General features: G+C 45.7%; 1 protein-coding gene across 1 annotated transcript; it reads right to left on the minus strand.

The window, feature by feature from the left end:
• Positions 1 to 2290: 2290 nt before the first annotated feature.
• On the minus strand, positions 2291 to 18760 carry znf513b (zinc finger protein 513b). Its single transcript, XM_084182300.1, has 5 exons — positions 18725 to 18760; positions 18146 to 18288; positions 16168 to 16281; positions 11225 to 11863; positions 2291 to 4137 (listed from the first exon to the last, which is right to left on the minus strand). The coding sequence occupies exons 2-5, from the start codon at positions 18183 to 18185 to the stop codon at positions 3326 to 3328; spliced, it is 1605 nt and encodes a 534-aa protein (XP_084038426.1). The 5' UTR covers positions 18186 to 18288; positions 18725 to 18760; the 3' UTR covers positions 2291 to 3325.
• Positions 18761 to 21735: the final 2975 nt, after the last annotated feature.

A 21735-nucleotide genomic window follows, 5' to 3' on the forward strand; every position in this document is an offset into this window, starting at 1 on the left:
TGAAGGAGTTCCCACATATGCTGAGCACTTGTTGGCTGCTTTTCCTTCACTCTGCCGTCCGACTCAAACCAAACAGTCTCAAATCATCTGATGCAGCACTCCATCACTCTCCTTCTTGGTAAAATAGCCCTTACACAGCCTGGAGGTGTGTTGGGTCATTGTCCTGTTGAAAAACAAATTATAGTCACACTAAGCGCAAACCAGATGGGATGGCGTATCGCTGCAGAATGCTGTGGTAGCCATGCTGGTTAAGTGTGCCTTGAATTCTAAATAAATCACAGACAGTGTCACCAGCAAAACACCCCCACACCATCACACCTCATCCTCCATGCTTCACGGTGGGAACCACACATGCAGAGATCATCCATTCACCTACTCTGCGTCTCACAAAGACACGGCGGTTGGAACCAAAAATGTCACATTTGGACTCATCAGACCAAAGGACAGATTTCCACCGGTCTAATGTCCATTGCTCGTGTTTCTTGGCCCAAGCAGGTCTCTTCTTCTTATTGTTGTCCTTTAGTAGTGGTTTCTTTGCAGCAATTCGACCATGAAGGCCTGATTCACACAGTCTCCTCTAAACAGTTGATGTTGAGATGTGTCTGTTACTTGAACTCTGTGAAGCATTTATTTGGGCTGCAATCTAAGGTGCAGTTAATTCTAATGAACTTATCTTCTGCAGCAGAGGTAACTCTGGGTCTTCCATTCCTGTGGCGGTCCTCATGAGAGCCAGTTTCATCATAGCGCTATATGGTTTTTGCGACTGCACTCGAAGAAACTTTCAAAGTTCTTGACATTTTCCAGATTGACTGAACTTCATGTCTTAAAGTAATGACGGACTACCGTTTCTCTTTGCTTATTTGAGCTGTTCTTGCCATAATATGGACAGTCTTTTACCAAATATGGCTATCTTCTGTATATCCCCCCTACCTTGTCACAACACAATTGATTGGCTCAAACGCATTAAGGAAAGTAATTCCACAATTAACTTTTAAGAAGGCACGCCTTTTAATTTAAATGCATTCCAAGTGACTACCTCATGAAGCTGTTCGAGAGAATGCCAAGAATGTGCAAAGCTGTCATCAAGGCAAAGGGTGGCTACTTTGAAGAATCTCAAATGTAAATTATATTTTGATTTGTTTAACACTTTTTTGGTTGCTACATGATTCCATGTGTTATTTCATAGTTATGTCTTCACTATTATTCTACAATGTAGAAAATAGTCAAAATAAAGAGAAACCCTTGAATGAGTAGGTGTTCTAAAACTTCTGACTGGTACTGTATATGTATAATATATTTTCATCTCACTAGACAGAAAGACACCTTAAAAGATGGACTACCATCACCACTGCTATCACGAGCACAAACCCACAAAGGGAAAAACGTCAGTCAAATACTTTATTTCAGTATTAGAGAGATGTAGAAGGCATAGTGTGCAGACAGACAGTTACTGTGGTCCTGTCTATTCTCTGAGTAGCCTTGCCATCAGCAGGGGTCCTGTCTATTCTCTGAGTAGCCTTTCCATCAGCAGGGGTCCTGTCTATTCTCTGAGTAGCCTTTCCATCAGCAGGGGTCCTGTCTATTCTCTGAGTAGCCTTGCCATCAGCAGGGGTCCTGTCTATTCTCTGAGTAGCCTTTCCATCAGCAGGGGTCCTGTCTATTCTCTGAGTAGCCTTGCCATCAGCAGGGGTCCTGTCTATTCTCTGAGTAGCCTTGCCATCAGCAGGGGTCCTGTCTATTCTCTGAGTAGCCTTTCCATCAGCAGGGGTCCTGTTTATTCTCTGAGTAGCCTTTCCATCAGCAGGGGTCCTGTCTATTCTCTGAGTAGCCTTGCCATCAGCAGGGGTCCTGTCTATTCTCTGAGCAGCCTTTCCATCAGCAGGGGTCCTGTCTATTCTCTGAGTAGCCTTGCCATCAGCAGGGGTGTATTTACGAAGAGCCAAATGGAAGCAAAGGGAACAAAACAGAGAGGGAGCTACCTGAACTTGCCCAACAGAAACTCTCGTTTTCTGTTTCAAAACATTTTGCAACTGTTTGCTACAGTGTGCACTAATGATTACACCCCTGTTTAGGCATCTTCTCCAATGAGAATATGATGTGATGTCTGCCAACGCAATACTATTTTCTGAGAAACATTGTTCAAATCATCATCAAAATAACTCAAATATATCATCATCATCTGTTGCAAAAATAAACTATCTGTTTCACAATTAGGTTCATTGCAGTTGACAAAAACATTATGAATACACAATTTGAAAATGGCTAAATCTCAATCAAAACATAATTGTCAAACAATGCATCTACTTTATTAAAAACAACATGTAACCATTCAAAAACAGGATTAATCTTGAATCACACACAGACACAGACGCACACACACACTTTAATGCCCTAGGTGAAGGTCAGTGCAGTGTTCAGACTCAGTAAAACAGCTAATGTAGCACCGTCTCTAAAGCCACCTGAGATAAGTCCTGCCCCTCTGAGGCCTGAGAGCAGAGACAGGGGTCGGGGGTCACCATTGTAACACACACACACACTGACACACACCCTCCCCCCTGGCTACATCTCTCCCTGGCTATGGTTCCCTATTTCTTAAATTCAGTGTTGGTCTGTGGTCGTGTGTGTGTCTCAGTGGTGTGTGTGTGTGTCTCAGTGGTGTGTGTGTGTGTCTCAGTGGTGTGTGTGTGTGTGTCTCAGTGGTGTGTGTGTGTGTGTGTGTGTGTGTGTGTCTCAGTGGTGTGTGTGTGTGTGTGTGTGTGTGTGTCTCAGTGGTGTGTGTGTGTGTGTGTGTGTCTCAGTGGTGTGTGTGTGTGTGTGTGTGTGTGTCTCAGTGGTGTGTGTGTGTGTGTGTGTGTGTGTCTCAGTGGTGTGTGTGTGTGTGTGTGTGTGTCTCAGTGGTGTGTGTGTGTGTGTGTGTGTGTGTGTCTCAGTGGTGTGTGTGTGTGTCTCAGTGGTGTGTGTGTGTGTGTGTGTGTCTCAGTGGTGTGTGTGTGTGTGTGTGTGTGTGTCTCAGTGGTGTGTGTGTGTGTGTGTCTCAGTGGTGTGTATGTGTGTCTCAGTGGGTGTCTCAGTGGTGTGTGTGTGTCTCAGTGGTGTGTGTGTGTGTGTGTGTGTGTGTGTCTCAGTGGTGTGTGTGTGTGTGTGTGTGTGTGTGTCTCAGTGGTGTGTGTGTGTGTGGGTGTGTGTGTGTCTCAGTGGGTGTCTCAGTGGTGTGTGTGTGTGTCTCAGTGGTGTGTGTGTGTGTGGGTGTGTGTGTGTCTCAGTGGGTGTCTCAGTGGTGTGTGTGTGTGTGTGTGTGTGTCTCAGTGGTGTGTGTGTGTGTGTCTCAGTGGTGTGTGTTGCTGACTGCTGTAGTGTCCTGGTGTGTGTGTTTGTCCCAGCTGTCTGTGTTGTGTCCGTGTTTCCTCTGGTGGCGTTTGTAGTTGTCCCAGTGTCCCGTGGTGTAGTCACACTCAGCACAGCCGTAAGGCTTCTCCCCCGTGTGTCTCAGCATGTGTCTCTTCAGGTTCATGCTCTGGTTACAGCTGTAGCCGCACACAGAGCAGTGGAACGGCTTGGCTCCAGAGTGAATCCTCTCGTGGCGCCTCAGGTTGGCCAGGTTCCCGCAGGCGTACGAGCACTGGGCACAGCGGTAGGGCTTCTCCCCTGTGTGAATGCGGAGGTGGCGTTTCAGGTTGTCCAGGTGGGCCGAGGCGTAGGGGCACTGGGGGCAGCGGTGGGGTTTCTCCCCACTGTGGGTGTGGGCGTGTCGAGCCAGGTGGTTGGGGTAGAGGGAGAGGAAGGGGCAGAGAGGGCAGCGGTACAGCTTACTGGCCCCCGGCCGGAGTGTGTTTGAGTCAGTGTCACCAGGTGTGTCTCTGTCAGTGGGGCTGGAGGAGCCTGGTTCCTTAGAGAGGAGAAACTCAGAACATTGACTACACATCTGCCCTCCGCCCTCCTCTCCTCCCTCCCCGTCTCCTTCTCCCTCCAGGGTGAGGCCACAGGAACGACAGCAGAGGGGGAAGAGGAGGTCAGGGAGGGGGGCGGATGGGGGGAGACAGGGGAGGAGGGGGGAGGAGGAAGAGGCTACCCCCCCTAGGGTCTGGAGGAAATCAGAATCCTCCCTCACACACACTGTCAGGTCTGACACCACGGCATCTGGAGAAGAGAACAGTACACACAGACAAATGACCTTTAGTTCAGTAACCAGCCAACCAAACAGAGCTTCTTCCTCTTTTTCAACTCCAGTTTCAGGAAGTTAACCAACACTTCTCCTTTCACTCTGAGCTACACGCTAGAACGTTTGAAAGACAACATCCTCTATTCTGGAACATATTGTGTGTGTACATGTGTACCAGCCTGACTGTGTGCCCTTACCTTCACCATTATCTGTGTGTGTGTACCAGCCTGACTGTGTGCCCTTATCTTCACCATTATCTGTGTGTGTGTACCAGCCTGACTGTGTGCCCTTACCTTCACCATTATCTGTGTGTGTGTACCAGCCTGACTGTGTGCCCTTATCTTCACCATTATCTGTGTGTGTGTACCAGCCTGACTGTGTGCCCTTACCTTCACCATTATCTGTGTGTGTGTACCAGCCTGACTGTGTGCCCTTACCTTCACCATTATCTCTCTGTGTGTGTGTACCAGCCTGACTGTGTGCCCTTATCTTCACCATTATCTGTGTGTGTGTACCAGCCTGACTGTGTGCCCTTACCTTCACCATTATCTCTGTGTGTGTGTGTACCAGCCTGACTGTGTGCCCTGACCTTCACCATTATCTGTGTGTGTGTGTGTGTACCAGCCTGACTGTGTGCCCTGACCTTCACCATTATCTCTGTGTGTGTGTACCAGCCTGACTGTGTGCCCTTACCTTCACCATTATCTCTCTGTGTGTGTACCAGCCTGACTGTGTGCCCTTACCTTCACCATTATCTCTGTGTGTGTGTGTGTGTACCAGCCTGACTGTGTGCCTTACCTTCACCACTATCTCTGTGTGTGTGTACCAGCCTGACTGTGTGCCCTTATCTTCACCATTATCTCTCCGTGTGTGTACCAGTCTGACTGTGTGCCCTTACCTTCACCATTATCTCTGTGTGTGTGTGTACCAGCCTGACTGTGTGCCCTTACCTTCACCATTATCTCTCTGTGTGTGTACCAGCCTGACTGTGTGCCCTTACCTTCACCATTATCTCTGTGTGTGTGTGTGTACCAGCCTGACTGTGTGCCCTTACCTTCACCATTATCTCTCTGTGTGTGTACCAGCCTGACTGTGTGCCCTTACCTTCACCATTATCTCTGTGTGTGTGTGTACCAGCCTGACTGTGTGCCCTTACCTTCACCATTATCTCTGTGTGTGTGTACCAGCCTGACTGTGTGCCCTTACCTTCACCATTATCTCTCTGTGTGTGTACCAGCCTGACTGTGTGCCCTGACCTTCACCATTATCTATGTGTGTGTGTACCAGCCTGACTGTGTGCCCTTACCTTCACCATTATCTCTCTGTGTGTGTACCAGCCTGACTGTGTGCCCTTACCTTCACCATTATCTCTGTGTGTGTGTGTGTGTGTGTGTACCAGCCTGACTGTGTGCCTTACCTTCACCACTATATCTGTGTGTGTGTACCAGCCTGACTGTGTGCCCTTACCTTCACCATTATCTCTCCGTGTGTGTACCAGTCTGACTGTGTGCCCTTACCTTCACCATTATCTCTGTTTGTGTGTGTACCAGCCTGACTGTGTGCCCTTACCTTCACCATTATCTCTGTGTGTGTGTACCAGCCTGACTGTGTGCCCTTACCTTCACCATTATCTCTCTGTGTGTGTACCAGCCTGACTGTGTGCCCTTACCTTCACCATTATCTCTGTGTGTGTGTGTACCAGCCTGACTGTGTGCCCTTACCTTCACCATTATCTCTGTGTGTGTGTACCAGCCTGACTGTGTGCCCTTACCTTCACCATTATCTCTCTGTGTGTGTACCAGCCTGACTGTGTGCCCTTACTTTCACCATTATCTATGTGTGTGTGTACCAGCCTGACTGTGTGCCCTTACCTTCACCATTATCTCTGTGTGTGTACCAGCCTGACTGTGTGCCCTTACCTTCACCATTATCTCTATGTGTGTGTACCAGCCTGACTGTGTGCCCTGACCTTCACCATTATCTCTGTGTGTGTGTACCAGCCTGACTGTGTGCCCTTACCTTCACCATTATCTCTGTGTGTGTACCAGCCTGAATGTGTGCCCCTACCTTCACCATTATCTCTGTGTGTGTGTGTGTGTGTGTGTGTGTACCAGCCTGACTGTGTGCCTTACCTTCACCACTATCTCTGTGTGTGTGTACCAGCCTGACTGTGTGCCCTTATCTTCACCATTATCTCTCTGTGTGTGTACCAGCCTGACTGTGTGCCCTTACCTTCACCATTATCTCTGTGTGTGTGTACCAGCCTGACTGTGTGCCCTTACCTTCACCATTATCTCTGTGTGTGTGTACCAGCCTGACTGTGTGCCCTTACCTTCACCATTATCTCTGTGTGTGTGTACCAGCCTGACTGTGTGCCCTTATCTTCACCATTATCTGTGTGTGTGTACCAGCCTGACTGTGTGCCCTTACCTTCACCATTATCTCTGTGTGTGTGTACCAGCCTGACTGTGTGCCCTTATCTTCACCATTATCTGTGTGTGTGTACCAGCCTGACTGTGTGCCCTTACCTTCACCATTATCTCTGTGTGTGTGTGTACCAGCCTGACTGTGTGCCCTTACCTTCACCATTATCTCTGTGTGTGTGTACCAGCCTGACTGTGTGCCCTTACCTTCACCATTATCTCTCTGTGTGTGTACCAGCCTGACTGTGTGCCCTTATCTTCACCATTATCTGTGTGTGTGTACCAGCCTGACTGTGTGCCCTTACCTTCACCATTATCTATGTGTGTGTGTGTACCAGCCTGACTGTGTGCCTTACCTTCACCACTATCTCTGTGTGTGTGTACCAGCCTGACTGTGTGCCCTTATCTTCACCATTATCTCGCCGTGTGTGTACCGGTCTGACTGTGTGCCCTTACCTTCACCATTATCTGTGTGTGTACCAGCCTGACTGTGTGCCCTTACCTTCACCATTATCTCTGTGTGTGTGTACCAGCCTGTCTGTGTGCCCTTACCTTCACCATTATCTCTCTGTGTGTGTACCAGCCTGACTGTGTGCCCTTACTTTCACCATTATCTCTGTGTGTGTACCAGCCTGACTGTGTGCCCTTACCTTCACCACTATCTCTGTGTGTGTACCAGCCTGACTGTGTGCCCTTACCTTCACCATTATCTCTGTGTGTGTGTACCAGCCTGACTGTGTGCCCTTATCTTCACCATTATCTGTGTGTGTGTACCAGCCTGACTGTGTGCCCTTACCTTCACCATTATCTATGTGTGTGTGTACCAGCCTGACTGTGTGCCCTTACCTTCACCATTACCTCTGTGTGTGTACCAGCCTGACTGTGTGCCCTTACCTTCACCATTATCTCTATGTGTGTGTACCAGCCTGACTGTGTGCCCTGACCTTCACCATTATCTCTGTGTGTGTGTACCAGCCTGACTGTGTGCCCTTACCTTCACCATTATCTGTGTGTGTGTGTACCAGCCTGACTGTGTGCCCTTACCTTCCCCATTATCTCTGTGTGTGTGTACCAGCCTGACTGTGTGCCCTTACCTTCACCATTATCTCTGTGTGTGTGTGTACCAGCCTGACTGTGTGCCCTTACCTTCACCATTTTCTCTGTGTGTGTGTACCAGTCTGACTGTGTGCCCTTACCTTCACCATTATCTCTGTGTGTGTGTGTACCAGCCTGACTGTGTGCCCTTACCTTCACCATTATCTCTGTGTGTGTGTGTACCAGCCTGACTGTGTGCCCTTACCTTCACCATTATCTGTGTGTGTGTGTGTGTGTGTGTGTACCAGCCTGACTGTGTGCCTTACCTTCACACACTATCTCTGTGTGTTTGTACCAGCCTGACTGTGTGCCCTTATCTTCACCATTATCTCTCCGTGTGTGTACCAGTCTGACTGTGTGCCCTTACCTTCACCATTATCTCTGTGTGTGTGTACCAGCCTGACTGTGTGCCCTTACCTTCACCATTATCTGTGTGTGTGTGTGTACCAGCCTGACTGTGTGCCCTTACCTTCAACATTATCTATTATATCTGTGTGTGTGTGTACCAGCCTGACTGTGTGCCCTTACCTTCACCATTATCTCTGTGTGTGTGTACCAGCCTGACTGTGTGCCCTTACCTTCACCATTATCTCTGTGTGTGTGTACCAGCCTGACTGTGTGCCCTTACCTTCAACATTATCTATTATATCTGTGTGTGTGTGTACCAGCCTGACTGTGTGCCCTTACCTTCACCATTATCTCTGTGTGTGTGTGTACCAGCCTGACTGTGTGCCCTTACCTTCACCATTATCTCTGTGTGTGTGTGTACCAGCCTGACTGTGTGCCCTTACCTTCACCATTTTCTCTCTGTGTGTGTACCAGCCTGACTGTGTGCCCTTACCTTCACCATTATCTGTGTGTGTGTGTGTGTGTACCAGCCTGACTGTGTGCCCTTACCTTCAACATTATCTCTGTGTGTGTGTTTACCAGCCTGACTGTGTGCCCTTACCTTCACCATTATCTCTGTGTGTGTGTGTACCAGCCTGACTGTGTGCCCTTACCTTCACCATTTTCTCTCTGTGTGTGTACCAGCCTGACTGTGTGCCCTTACCTTCACCATTTTCTCTCTGTGTGTGTACCAGCCTGACTGTGTGCCCTTACCTTCACCATTTTCTCTGTGTGTGTGTACCAGTCTGACTGTGTGCCCTTACCTTCACCATTATCTCTGTGTGTGTGTGTACCAGCCTGACTGTGTGCCCTTACCTTCACCATTATCTCTGTGTGTGTGTGTACCAGCCTGACTGTGTGCCCTTACCTTCACCATTATCTGTGTGTGTGTGTGTGTGTGTGTGTGTGTACCAGCCTGACTGTGTGCCTTACCTTCACACACTATCTCTGTGTGTTTGTACCAGCCTGACTGTGTGCCCTTATCTTCACCATTATCTCTCCGTGTGTGTACCAGTCTGACTGTGTGCCCTTACCTTCACCATTATCTCTGTGTGTGTGTACCAGCCTGACTGTGTGCCCTTACCTTCACCATTATCTGTGTGTGTGTGTGTACCAGCCTGACTGTGTGCCCTTACCTTCAACATTATCTATTATATCTGTGTGTGTGTGTACCAGCCTGACTGTGTGCCCTTACCTTCACCATTATCTCTGTGTGTGTGTACCAGCCTGACTGTGTGCCCTTACCTTCACCATTATCTCTGTGTGTGTGTACCAGCCTGACTGTGTGCCCTTACCTTCAACATTATCTATTATATCTGTGTGTGTGTGTACCAGCCTGACTGTGTGCCCTTACCTTCACCATTATCTCTGTGTGTGTGTGTACCAGCCTGACTGTGTGCCCTTACCTTCACCATTATCTCTGTGTGTGTGTGTACCAGCCTGACTGTGTGCCCTTACCTTCACCATTTTCTCTCTGTGTGTGTACCAGCCTGACTGTGTGCCCTTACCTTCACCATTATCTGTGTGTGTGTGTGTGTGTACCAGCCTGACTGTGTGCCCTTACCTTCAACATTATCTCTGTGTGTGTGTTTACCAGCCTGACTGTGTGCCCTTACCTTCACCATTATCTCTGTGTGTGTGTGTACCAGCCTGACTGTGTGCCCTTACCTTCACCATTTTCTCTCTGTGTGTGTACCAGCCTGACTGTGTGCCCTTACCTTCACCATTTTCTCTCTGTGTGTGTACCAGCCTGACTGTGTGCCCTTATCTTCACCATTTTCTCTGTGTGTGTGTACCAGTCTGACTGTGTGCCCTTACCTTCACCATTTTCTCTCTGTGTGTGTACCAGCCTGACTGTGTGCCCTTACCTTCACCATTTTCTCCCTGTGTGTGTACCAGCCTGACTGTGTGCCCTTACCTTCACCATTTTCTCTCTGTGTGTGAACCAGCCTGACTGTGTGCCCTTACCTTCACCATTATCTCTGTGTGTGTGTGTGTGTGTGTACCAGCCTGACTGTGTGCCCTTACCTTCACCATTTTCTCTCTGTGTGTGAACCAGCCTGACTGTGTGCCCTTACCTTCACCATTATCTCTGTGTGTGTGTGTGTGTGTTTACCAGCCTGACTGTGTGCCCTTACTTTCACCATTTTCTATGTGTGTGTGTACCAGTCTGACTGTGTGCCCTTACCCTCACCATTATCTCTGTGTGTGTGTGTACCAGCCTGACTGTGTGCCCTTATCTTCACAATTATCTCTCTGTGTGTGTACCAGCCTGACTGTGTGCCCTTACCTTCACCATTATCTGTGTGTGTGTGTGTGTGTACCAGCCTGACTGTGTGCCCTTACCTTCACCATTTTCTATGTGTGTGTGTACCAGTCTGACTGTGTGCCCTTACCCTCACCATTATCTCTGTGTGTGTGTGTACCAGCCTGACTGTGTGCCCTTACCTTCACCATTTTCTCTCTGTGTGTGTACCAGCCTGACTGTGTGCCCTTACCTTCACCATTTTCTCTCTGTGTGTGTACCAGCCTGACTGTGTGCCCTTATCTTCACCATTTTCTCTGTGTGTGTGTACCAGTCTGACTGTGTGCCCTTACCTTCACCATTTTCTCTCTGTGTGTGTACCAGCCTGACTGTGTGCCCTTACCTTCACCATTTTCTCCCTGTGTGTGTACCAGCCTGACTGTGTGCCCTTACCTTCACCATTTTCTCTCTGTGTGTGAACCAGCCTGACTGTGTGCCCTTACCTTCACCATTATCTCTGTGTGTGTGTGTGTGTGTGTACCAGCCTGACTGTGTGCCCTTACCTTCACCATTTTCTATGTGTGTGTGTACCAGTCTGACTGTGTGCCCTTACCCTCACCATTATCTCTGTGTGTGTGTGTACCAGCCTGACTGTGTGCCCTTATCTTCACAATTATCTCTCTGTGTGTGTACCAGCCTGACTGTGTGCCCTTATCTTCACAATTATCTCTCTGTGTGTGTACCAGCCTGACTGTGTGCCCTTATCTTCACAATTATCTCTCTGTGTGTGTACCAGCCTGACTGTGTGCCCTTAACTTCACCATTATCTGTGTGTGTGTGTACCAGCCTGACTGTGTGCCCTTACCTTCACCATTATCTCTGTGTGTGTGTACCAGCCTGACTGTGTGCCCTTACCTTCACCATTATCTCTGTGTGTGTGTTTCCGTCTGCTGCGTCTCTTTAGTGTGTGGGTGCGTTGCGGCCGGGGCCGGGACTCCTGGCTGTGTGAGCGCTGGTGCCTCCGCAGGTTCCCCAGCGAACTACAGGCATAGCTGCAAGCGTTGCAGAGGTAGGGCTTCTCCCCGGTGTGTGTGCGTGTGTGTCTCTGCAGGTTTACCCTCTGTGTAGAGGCGTAGGGGCAGTGGGGACAGTGGTAGGGCTTCTCTCCATCATGGGTCCTCATGTGGCGTTTTAGATGGTTGGAGTAGCGAGAGGAGAAACTACACAGAGAGCACGTGTACAGCTTCATACAGGCTTCTTCATCACCCGCCTTCCTCCTCTTCCTCTTCCTGTCCTTCCTCCCACAGGATTGGACAGCCGGGGTTGACTCCTCCTCCTGTGAGGTATCCTCCATGGCTGTGTGTGATTCTGATTGGAGGCCCTCTTCACAGCTCAGGCAGTAGAGTCCCGCCCCCAAGTCTAGTCCCGCTCCCAGGTCAAGGTCGGCCCCCATCAATTGGCCACACCCCTTACAGGAGAGGAACACTGGGAAGGCGGAGTCACCCGGACCTGGAAGGGTGGAGCCGTCATCACTTAGAGAGAACACTGTCATACCTGGTAGAGAGAGGGAGGGAGAGGTGAGAGAGAGAGGGAAGGAGAGAGAGACCGAGAGAGAGAGAGAGAGAGAGAGGGAGAGCGGAAGAGAGCAGGGGAGGGAGGGAGAGCAGGAGAGAGATAAAGGAAGAGAGAGTGGGAGCGAGAGAGAGAGAGAGAGAGAGAGAGAGAGAGCAGCATACAACAGCATTTAGTCAAGGACTCGTAAAACCATGTACAGTGCATTCGGAAAGTATTCAGACCCCTTCACTTTTTCCACATTTTGTTCCGTTAAAGCCTTATTCTAAAATGGATTAAATAAAAACAATTCCTCATCAATTTACACACAATACCCCATAATGACAAAGCAAAAACAGGTTGTTAGACATTTTTGCAAATGTATAAATAAATAAAATACAGAAATACCTTATTTACATAAGTATTCAGACCCTGTGCTATGAGACTAGAAATTGAGCTAAGGTGCATTCTGTTTCCATTGCTCATCCTTGTGATGTTTCCACAATTTGGAGTCCACCTGTGGTCAATTCAATTGATTGGACATGGAAAGGCACAAATCTGTCTATATAAGGTCCCACAGTTGACAGTGCATGTCAGAGCAAAAACCAAGCCATGAGGTCGAAGGAATTGTCCGTAGAGCTCCGAGACAGGATTGTGTCGAGGCACAGATCTGGGGAAGGGTACCAAAACATTTATTCAGCATTGAAGGTCCCCAAGAACACAGTGGCCTTCATCATTCTTAAATGGAAGACGTTTGGAACCACCAAGACTCTTCCTAGAGCTGGCCACCCGGCCAAACTGAGCAATCGGGGGAGAAGGGCCTTGGTCAAGGAGGTGACAGAGAACCCGATGGTCACTCTGACAGAGCTCTAGAGTTCCTCTGTGGAGATGGGAGAACCTTCCAGAAGGACGACCATCTCTGCAGCACTCCACCAATCAGGCTTTTATGGTAGAGTGGCCAGACGGAAGCCACTCCTCAGTAAAATGCACATGACAGCCCGCTTGGAGTTTGCCAAAAGGCACCTAAAGACTCTCAGACCATGAGAAACAAGATTCTCTGGTCTGATGAAACCAAGATTGAACTCTTTGGCCTGAATGTCAAGCGTCACGCCTGGAGGAAACCAGGCACCGCTCATCACCTGGCCAATACCATCCCTACGGTGAAGCATGGATGTTTTTCAGCGGCAGGGACCGGGAGACTAGTCAGGATCGAGGGAAAGATGAACGGCGCAAAGTACAAAGAGATCCTTGATGAAAACCTGCTCCAGAGTGCTCAGGACTTCAGACTGCGGTGAAGGTTCACCTTCCAACAGGACAATGACCCTAAGCACACAGCCAAGACAATGCAGGAGTGGCTTCGGGACAAGTCTCTGAATGTCCTTGAGTGGCCCAGCCAGAGCCCGGACTTGAACCCGATCGAACATCTATGGGGAGACCTCCCCATCCAACCTGACAGAGCTTGAGAGGATCTGCAGAGAAGAATGAGAGAAACTCCCCAAATACAGGTGTGCCAAGCTTGTAGTAAAGGGTCTGAATACTTATGTAAATGTAATATTTCCGGGTTTTTTTTTATTACACTACCGTTCAAAAGTTTGGGGTCACTTACAAATGTCCTTGTTTTTGAAAGAAAAGCAATTTTGTTGTCCATTAAAATAACATCAAATTGATCCGAAATACAGTGTAGACATTGTTAATGTTGTAAATGGCTATTGTAGCTGGAAACGGCTGATTTTTTATGGAATATCTACATAGGCGTACAGAGGCCCATTATCAGCAACCATCAGTCCTGTGTTCCAATGGCACGTTGTGTTTGCTAATCCAAGTTTATCATTTTAAAAGGCTAATTGATCATTAGAAAACCCTTTTACAATTATGTTAGCACAGCTGAAAACTGTTGTGCTGATTAAAGAAGCAATAAAACTGGCCTTCTTGAGACTTTCTGGAGCATCATCAATTGAAGGTTCGATTACAGGCTCAAAATGGCCAGAAACAAATAACTTTCTTCAGAAACTCGTCAGTCTATTCTTTGTTCTGAGAAATGAAGGCTATTCTATGCGAGAAATTGCCAAGAAACTGAAGATCTCGTACAACGCTGTGTACTACTCCCGTCACAGAACAGCACACACTGGCTCTAGTCCTGTGCAGCTCAGTTGGTAGAGCATGGCGCTTGCAACGCCAGGGTTGTGGGTTCGATTCCCACGGGGGGCCAGTATGGAAAATAAAATAAAAATGTATGCACTCACTAACTGTAAGTCGCTCTGGATAAGAGCGTCTGCTAAATGACTAAAATGTAAAATGTAAAATGTAACCAGAATAGAAAGAGGAGTGGGACGCCCACGTGCACAACTGAGCAAGAGGACAAATACATTAGAGTGTCTAGTTTGAGAAACAGGCGCCTCACAGGTCCTCAACTGACAGCTTCATTAAAATGTCCAGCTACAATAGCCATTTACAACATTAACAATGTCTACACTGTATTTCTGATCAATTTGATGTTATTTTAATGGACAAAAACAATGCTTTTCTTTCGAAAACAAGGACATTTCTAAGTGACCCCAAACTTTTGAACGGTAGTGTACATTTGCAAAAATTTCTAATAACCTGTTTTTGCTTCATCATTATGGGGTATTGTGTGTAGATTGATGAGAAGGGGGGGGGGGGGGGACTATTTAATCAATTTTAGAATAAGGCTGTAATGTAACAAAATGTGGAAAAAGTCAAGGGGTCTGAATACTTTCCGAATACACTGTAAGTGTGTGTATGTGTACTTGTCAGTGTCAGCCTGGTCACTAGAAATAGCTTTCGATTTCTGACATTTGAAAAGGTCCTGAGGACATCGATATATGCCTTCCTCGGCCCAGATATATATATTTTTATAATATTGAAAACTATTGCAGAGAACTGGCGTGAACTCATGATGCTCGGAGGCAAAGAGCGCTGCTTATGCCGTGTTCAAAACAACTGGGAACTGAGAAATCTCTGACTTCCCGACTTCAGTGCGTTCAAAACAACTGGGAACTCTGAAAAAAAATTAACTCCGACTGGGAAAAATTGGTATGAACTCAGAATTCAACTCGGGAACTCTGGACTCTTTTTAGAGCTCTGACTTTCCAACCTGAAGATCACTGACGTCATGATTTGACCTCGTATTTTTCAGAGTTCCCAGTTGTTTTGAACGTTGGCATTAGCCCAAAGCATGCTGCTCTGACCACTGCAGTTCACAATGCTCTAGATAATACTTGACGGAAACAGTGCATTCCCCAACCCATAGCCCTAACCTTAACCCTCTATAGACTTAGCCTTGTCTGAGCCGGAGGGTTACTTTAAGCTACATGGAGTTGTTTTAAGAAGGACATACCAAGGATAATTTAGCTATTTGATTTTGAATTTTAAGACCCCTTGAATAAAAAAAAAAAATGTACATGTTCGTGAGAGTCTCTCAGTGTGTAACCCCAAACTGTTTGGACGCTACAGACAGAAGTTGGCAGATCGGCTGTACCGACTTCAGACGAGTCCCAAGACGCTTGTGGGGGTCGTAGAGCAAAACGGAGACCACCATGGTGTTCGTGACAGTCTCATCTTTTCATAATAGTAACGCAGGCCAAACCGTTCGGAAGCTACAGGCGATTTTGTGAGAAGAATGATTTTCTGGATGTCTCGTGGTCTGACAAACACCGCTCTAGCTCTGTCACCTTTCACAACAGATGCAGAAGTGCGACATCGGCGGATGCGGGGGATTGAGATGCATCCAATGCAAAATAACGGATATCTCTAGCTTAAACTGATGGATCTTTATGGGGATTTATGTATTATGCTAATTACATTTCCACGGGGGCATGGACATAGACTCTAGGGGGTTAAACCCTCGTAATTAATACCTTAAACTTAAAGCTTTGAGTTGTTTCTGTTTTAACCCTGTAACCACGCAGAATTAACCCTGTTACCACGCAGAATTAACCCTGTTACTACGCAGAATTAACCCTGTTACCACGCAGAATTAACCCTGTTACTACGCAGAATTAACCCTGTTACCACGCAGAATTAACCCTGTTACCACGCAGAATTAACCCTGTTACCACGCAGAATTAACCCTGTTACCACGCAGAATTAACCCTGTTATTACGCAGAATTAACCCTGTTATTACGCAGAATTAACCCTGTTACCACGCAGAATTAACCCTGTTACCACGCAGAATTAACCCTGTTACCACGCAGAATTAATGCGTCACAAAATAGAATGAAACTATGAGATCCGGTTGGTCAGTGTGTTTGTGTAATGTGTATGTGTGTCAATGTGTGTGCCTGACCTGTGTCTCTGTCCAGTCCCATGATCTCTGTGTCTCCAAACTCACAGAGCTCTCCACTAAGCAGGAAGTCACTGTCCAGAACCAGGCATCCTGGATCACACTCCACACCATCTACTATATTACACACACACACACACACACACACACACACACACACACACACACACACACACACACACACCATCATTACACTACACACAGTCCATCATTACACACACACCATCACTACACTACACACACACACCATCATTACACTACACACACTCCATCATTACACACACACCATCACTACACTACACACACACCATCATTACACTACACACACACCATCACTACACTACACACACACCATCACTACACTACACACACACCATCATTACACTACACACACACCATCATTACACACACGCCATCACTACACTACACACACACCATCACTACACTACACACACACACCATCATTACACTACACACACACCATCACTACACTACACACACACCATCATTACACTACACACACACCATCATTACACTACACACACACCATCACTACACTACACACACACCATCATTACACTACACACACACCATCATTACACTACACACACACCATCATTACACTACACACACACCATCATTACACACACGCCATCACTACACTACACACACACCATCACTACACTACACACACACACCATCATTACACTACACACACACCATCATTACACTACACACACACCATCACTACACTACACACACACACCATCATTACACTACACACACACCATCATTACACTACACACACACCATCATTACACTACACACACACCATCAATACACTACACACACACCATCACTACACTACACCACACACCATCACTACACTACACTACACACCATCACTACACTACACTACACACCATCACTACACTACACTACACACCATCACTACACTACACTACACACCATCACTACACTACACTACACACCATCACTACACTACACTACACACCATCACTACACTACACTACACACCATCACTACACTGTCTACTGCAAAACACAATAACCTCTCTCCTCACACTAATACAGCATTGTGGGGTGATTGAAGAGGAAAGGTAGGGGAGAGAGGGAGGGAGGAGAGGGGGAGGTCAGGCAGGGGAAGTGGAGACAGGAAGCAGAGAAGAGGAAGTCCAGCTGAGACAACACTCAGGATGAGATAACACACACACAGGATGAGAGAGAGAGAGACAGAGACAGAGACAGAGAGAGACAGAGAGAGAGAGACAGAGAGAGAGAGAGAGAGAGAGAGAGAGAGAGAGAGAGAGAGAGAGAGACAGAGAGAGAGAGAGAGAGGGAGAGAGAGAGAACTCAGAGAGAGAGAGACAGAGAGACAGCAAGAGATAGAGAGACAGAGAGAGAGAGAGGGAGATAGAGAGAGAGAACTCAGAGAGAGGGAGGGAGAGAGAGAGAGAGAGAGAACTCAGAGAGAGAGAGAGAGAGAGAGAGAGAGAGAGAGAGAGATAACTCAGAGAGAGAGAGAGAGAGAGAGAGAGAGAGAGAGAGAGAGAGAGAGAGAGAGAGAGAGAGAGAGAGAGAGAGAGAGACAGAGAGAGAGAGAGACAGAGAGAGAGACAGTGAGAGAGAGAGGGAGAGATTACAGTTCTGGAAGCTGACAGAGGTTTAACAGCTGAAGTACATATCAACTATGTAACTAAATGATCTAATCCTGTATCAAAGTTGGATATACCCAAACCCAAGACTTCATTCAAATCAGTACAAATATGGATTACAGTTGATCTAGTAACCACCATGAGCTAGGGGTCACTCCCCTAGAAGGTACAAGTAGCAAAACATCTCAGACATTGAAATATGTGGAAACTCAAGGACAACCAGCTAGTTAGTTTTGAGATAACTCCTTCACCACCCAGTCAATAGCATGACTATAGTAGCTAGTAAGGCTATAAAACTGTACTTACATTTGACGGGCTGTGGGTTCGACTGTTTTCTCCTCGGCATTCTTCTTCTTTGTCTGCCTCGCTGTCAGTCAGTCGCAGTTCCCTCTCTGGTCTGTGTAGGCTCCGTCAGCTTGTCATTTCCCTACTCTGTCATCTTCCTCTTCCTCCAACGGACAAAAACACAACTATCAGTGTCATCAGTCTCACACACATAGGCTAACGTTACGCACGCTACCTAACTAGCTAGCTAAATATGCGGGGACCGGCTGACTTAGTTTGCAATTCTAGCTGGTTTGTTAGTCTAACCGAGAACATCGTTAGCTAGCTCTATTTAAAAGACAGTGAGCTGTTCTATATTGAAAGAAATTGGTCAGATGGAAGCGAATCATCTGGCTAGCTACTAACGTTAGATAGCTAAAGCTACGCTAGCTAGTGGTCAGTATTTAGGAGAAAACAAACACAAAACACGCCTATTCGTTTAGTTAAATGTAAATGCTAAACAACAAGCTAACTTTACATCAACTTAAGTTGTCGTTCAATAAATATTTTCGGTTACAATAGTCTATTACTAACTTCCTCGAGGGTCCATTGTGTACATACTGCGATTTCCTGGAGCGTGACGTCAGAGTCCTTCTTTAATATACTTCCGGATCTTGGGTCTTGTAGTCATTAAAATGTATTCAGTTAACTTTGACGTCGAAGAAAAAAATAAATACTTTTATTTTTTAAGAAGCCTCTTTTTCAACTTTCAAGTTTAATGTTGAATTGTGCATGCAAATAGGCCTCATACAGCACACGTCATAAATGGTGACGTGTGCTGTATCAGACCTTAAAGTGAAACTCCTAATAACGCATCTATGTAAGAATAATATCCTCTGCCTGTTACAGAGATCATTCTGTGCCACTTTGTAAAAACATGTGTGCAGGCCTCTCTAAACACATATGTATATGGCCAGGGGGGCCAGTATGAAAATGTATGCACTCACTAACTGTAAGTCACTCTGGATAAGAGCGTCTGCTAAATGACTAAGAATTTTAAAAAATATATATATATTTACCTGACACTGGATTTGACCACCAGGGGCATATTTCCCCTCCTGTTAGAGAGTAACTATGATTGGAACTTTAGATAAGGGATTTCATAAAGGGTACTATTAGAGCAGCAGGATGGTAACAACCTATAAAGAATCACAGGAGATGAAGCCGTTTTCCAGCACCTATGGGCTGCTCCTCCTAATCCAATGATGTGTTCATATACATCATTGTCCTCATCAGTGGACGTCTGTCTGGTGACTTTTACCTAACTATAAGTCTATGCTTCTGCCTTGTGAGAGATATGCAGATGAACTCAATAGCTGACTTGAAGTTGAACGTTTGCTTTGTGTATATCTTGTTTCGTCTATTGTTGCCACACAGTAAAAACAGAAGTGTTAATTTAACTCCTATCGAGTTGAATTTAACTCTGTTTCAGATAACATTTGGTCCCACTCAAAATCAGTGTAAAATGTACTCTTTGGTCAGTGTAAAACTTTTAGAGTTAATTCTACTCCATATTGTGTAAAAAATAACAATGAAATGTGTCAAAATATTTAACACTGTAGTTTAATCACACTGTTGAGAGTAATATGATTACACTGTATAGAGTTAAGTCAACTACAATTTTACTTTAAAAAATGACACTTTAAAGTGTAATGATATTTACTTTTCATTTCTCTACAGTGTTTTTTTTTTTAAATTTAAATCATATGATGTAGTGTTACTGAATTATAGAAATATCAATACTATCAAATAAAACAAAGCACAATAATACAAGATGAGAGCACACACATTTATTGAAAAAAAAAAGTATAATTTCAATGTCCGTGAAGTTACATTGTACACCCATTGCCTTGTCTATGACAGAAGTATAACATCATAAAAATGTTCACCAGAGAAAGCAATATGGCACAACAAGGAGAGCTGTGTCATTTCCTCCATATGACCTTTGTATGTCAAAAGGTCTAGGGTAGTGCAGGTTGTCGACATGAAAAAAAACTAAATCATGCTTTGATCTGATCACCTCATATGCATGGAAATGTTCTTGAAAAGTTACTGTAACTAAAGGCACTGTGAGTAGTAACAGTTTTTCACACATTATCAGAACTGACTCAATCTGATAAAACAAGGGCACTTCAGAGTCAACTTCGCCACAGATAACCAAGTGTGGGCGATAAACATACCCATTATGTTTAGCCCAATTAACCTTCATAACCTGAATGCTACTGGGCACTTGCATTGCCAAAGCAATTTCAGAACCTCCTTTTACCATATTTAAAGCCACCATTTTTCCTGGACCAATATCTAACCGACTAAAAGTTGTTGATCTTCGCCAACTATATGCCATATGATTCTGATGCTTTTTTGCCAGCGTTTTGGTAATATTTTTAAACGATTTAAGCTGTTTTTTGAAAAAATTATGTTTGCCTTCATACCTCATACACCAACTATGAAGTACAGGCCCTATTTTCTGGATGCAGCGGGGATAGTGGATAAGAAAATGGTGCTTTGGTAAAAGTTTTTTCTGAGGATACAACTTCTTAAACAGTGTATGGTGATCAACAATCAAATGTTTTAAATATACACATAGACCTTGAGATAACATGGGCGAGAATATAATGTTAATTATTTGCAATAATAAAAGAAGCAGGCCCCAGTGTTGGTCAGTAGAAGTTACCAAATCTCCAAAGATAAGAGGAACATTCCTAAGTAAGCACCAGGACTGAATTGCATTCAGTCCCAGATCATTAGATCCTTCACTTAAATTAACAGTCACAGGCCTGTTATTTCTCTCTGTGAAACCATAATCAAAACTTTGTATTCTTGAATGTATTTCTCCTGATGTAACATGTTTTTCATTCAAATACAGAAATAATAACTTCAATTCGTACTGGCCAACCCCTTCTAACACATCATGCATCACATCAACTGAGAAGTTCTCAGTTGTGTGAAAATACCTCAATGAATTTAATATGCATGACCTTTTCACACCAAAAACATACGGAAGGGATGGATTACAAGCCATTTCTTGACAGTGAGCAGTATGCATATCTTTGGTGCGTAAAACTATTTTGGAAGAATCTTCAGAGAATTCTGTTTGAAAGTCCTCCTTTTCTGCTAAACAGAACCTGCAACAGTACCTTGCACTGAAAGACTCCACCAGACCAAACAAACTATGCAAACCCAAATTATCACCTGTTACCTGTACTACAGTGCCACGTACATAACCACTGTATAATGGAATCTCAATACCATCGCTCTCTAACACTTTAATGTCTCGAACAATGGGAGCAAAAATTTCACTAAAACCATATCGTTTAACATCTTGAGTATGAAATAAGGCGCACAGGTGTATGTTAGCCAAAAAAGAATTCCATTTTGGAGAGAAGTTTCTTAAAGTAAAATATACTCCACCCAATTTATGAATACCTCGCTTGGAACCCAATGGGTTGGCGACCTCAAAATCATCATAGAACATCTGGACCTGTATTGTCTGCTTCTCAGTTGAGAACAGGGGGTGACTTTTAAAAAAAGATCCATCACAAATATCTCTCAGTCTAGAGTTGCTGGTAGCT

Source organism: Coregonus lavaretus, assembly GCF_964263955.1.
Source record: "Coregonus lavaretus genome assembly, chromosome: 18".
NCBI lineage: Eukaryota > Metazoa > Chordata > Actinopteri > Salmoniformes > Salmonidae > Coregonus > Coregonus lavaretus.

What these genes read in the sequence shown, in the direction of transcription:
- znf513b (XM_084182300.1), bottom strand. Translation starts at nt 18,185, where the DNA reads ATGCCGAGGAGAAAACAGTCGAACCCACAGCCCGTCAAAT. An exon ending in GGGACTGGACAGAGACACAG is followed by an intron (nt 11,864 to 16,167) that starts GTCAGGCACACA and finishes TCTCTCTACCAG; the next exon opens with GTATGACAGTGTTCTCTCTA. An exon ending in ACACAGAGATAATGGTGAAG is followed by an intron (nt 4,138 to 11,224) that starts GTAAGGGCACAC and finishes TCTCTTCTCCAG; the next exon opens with ATGCCGTGGTGTCAGACCTG.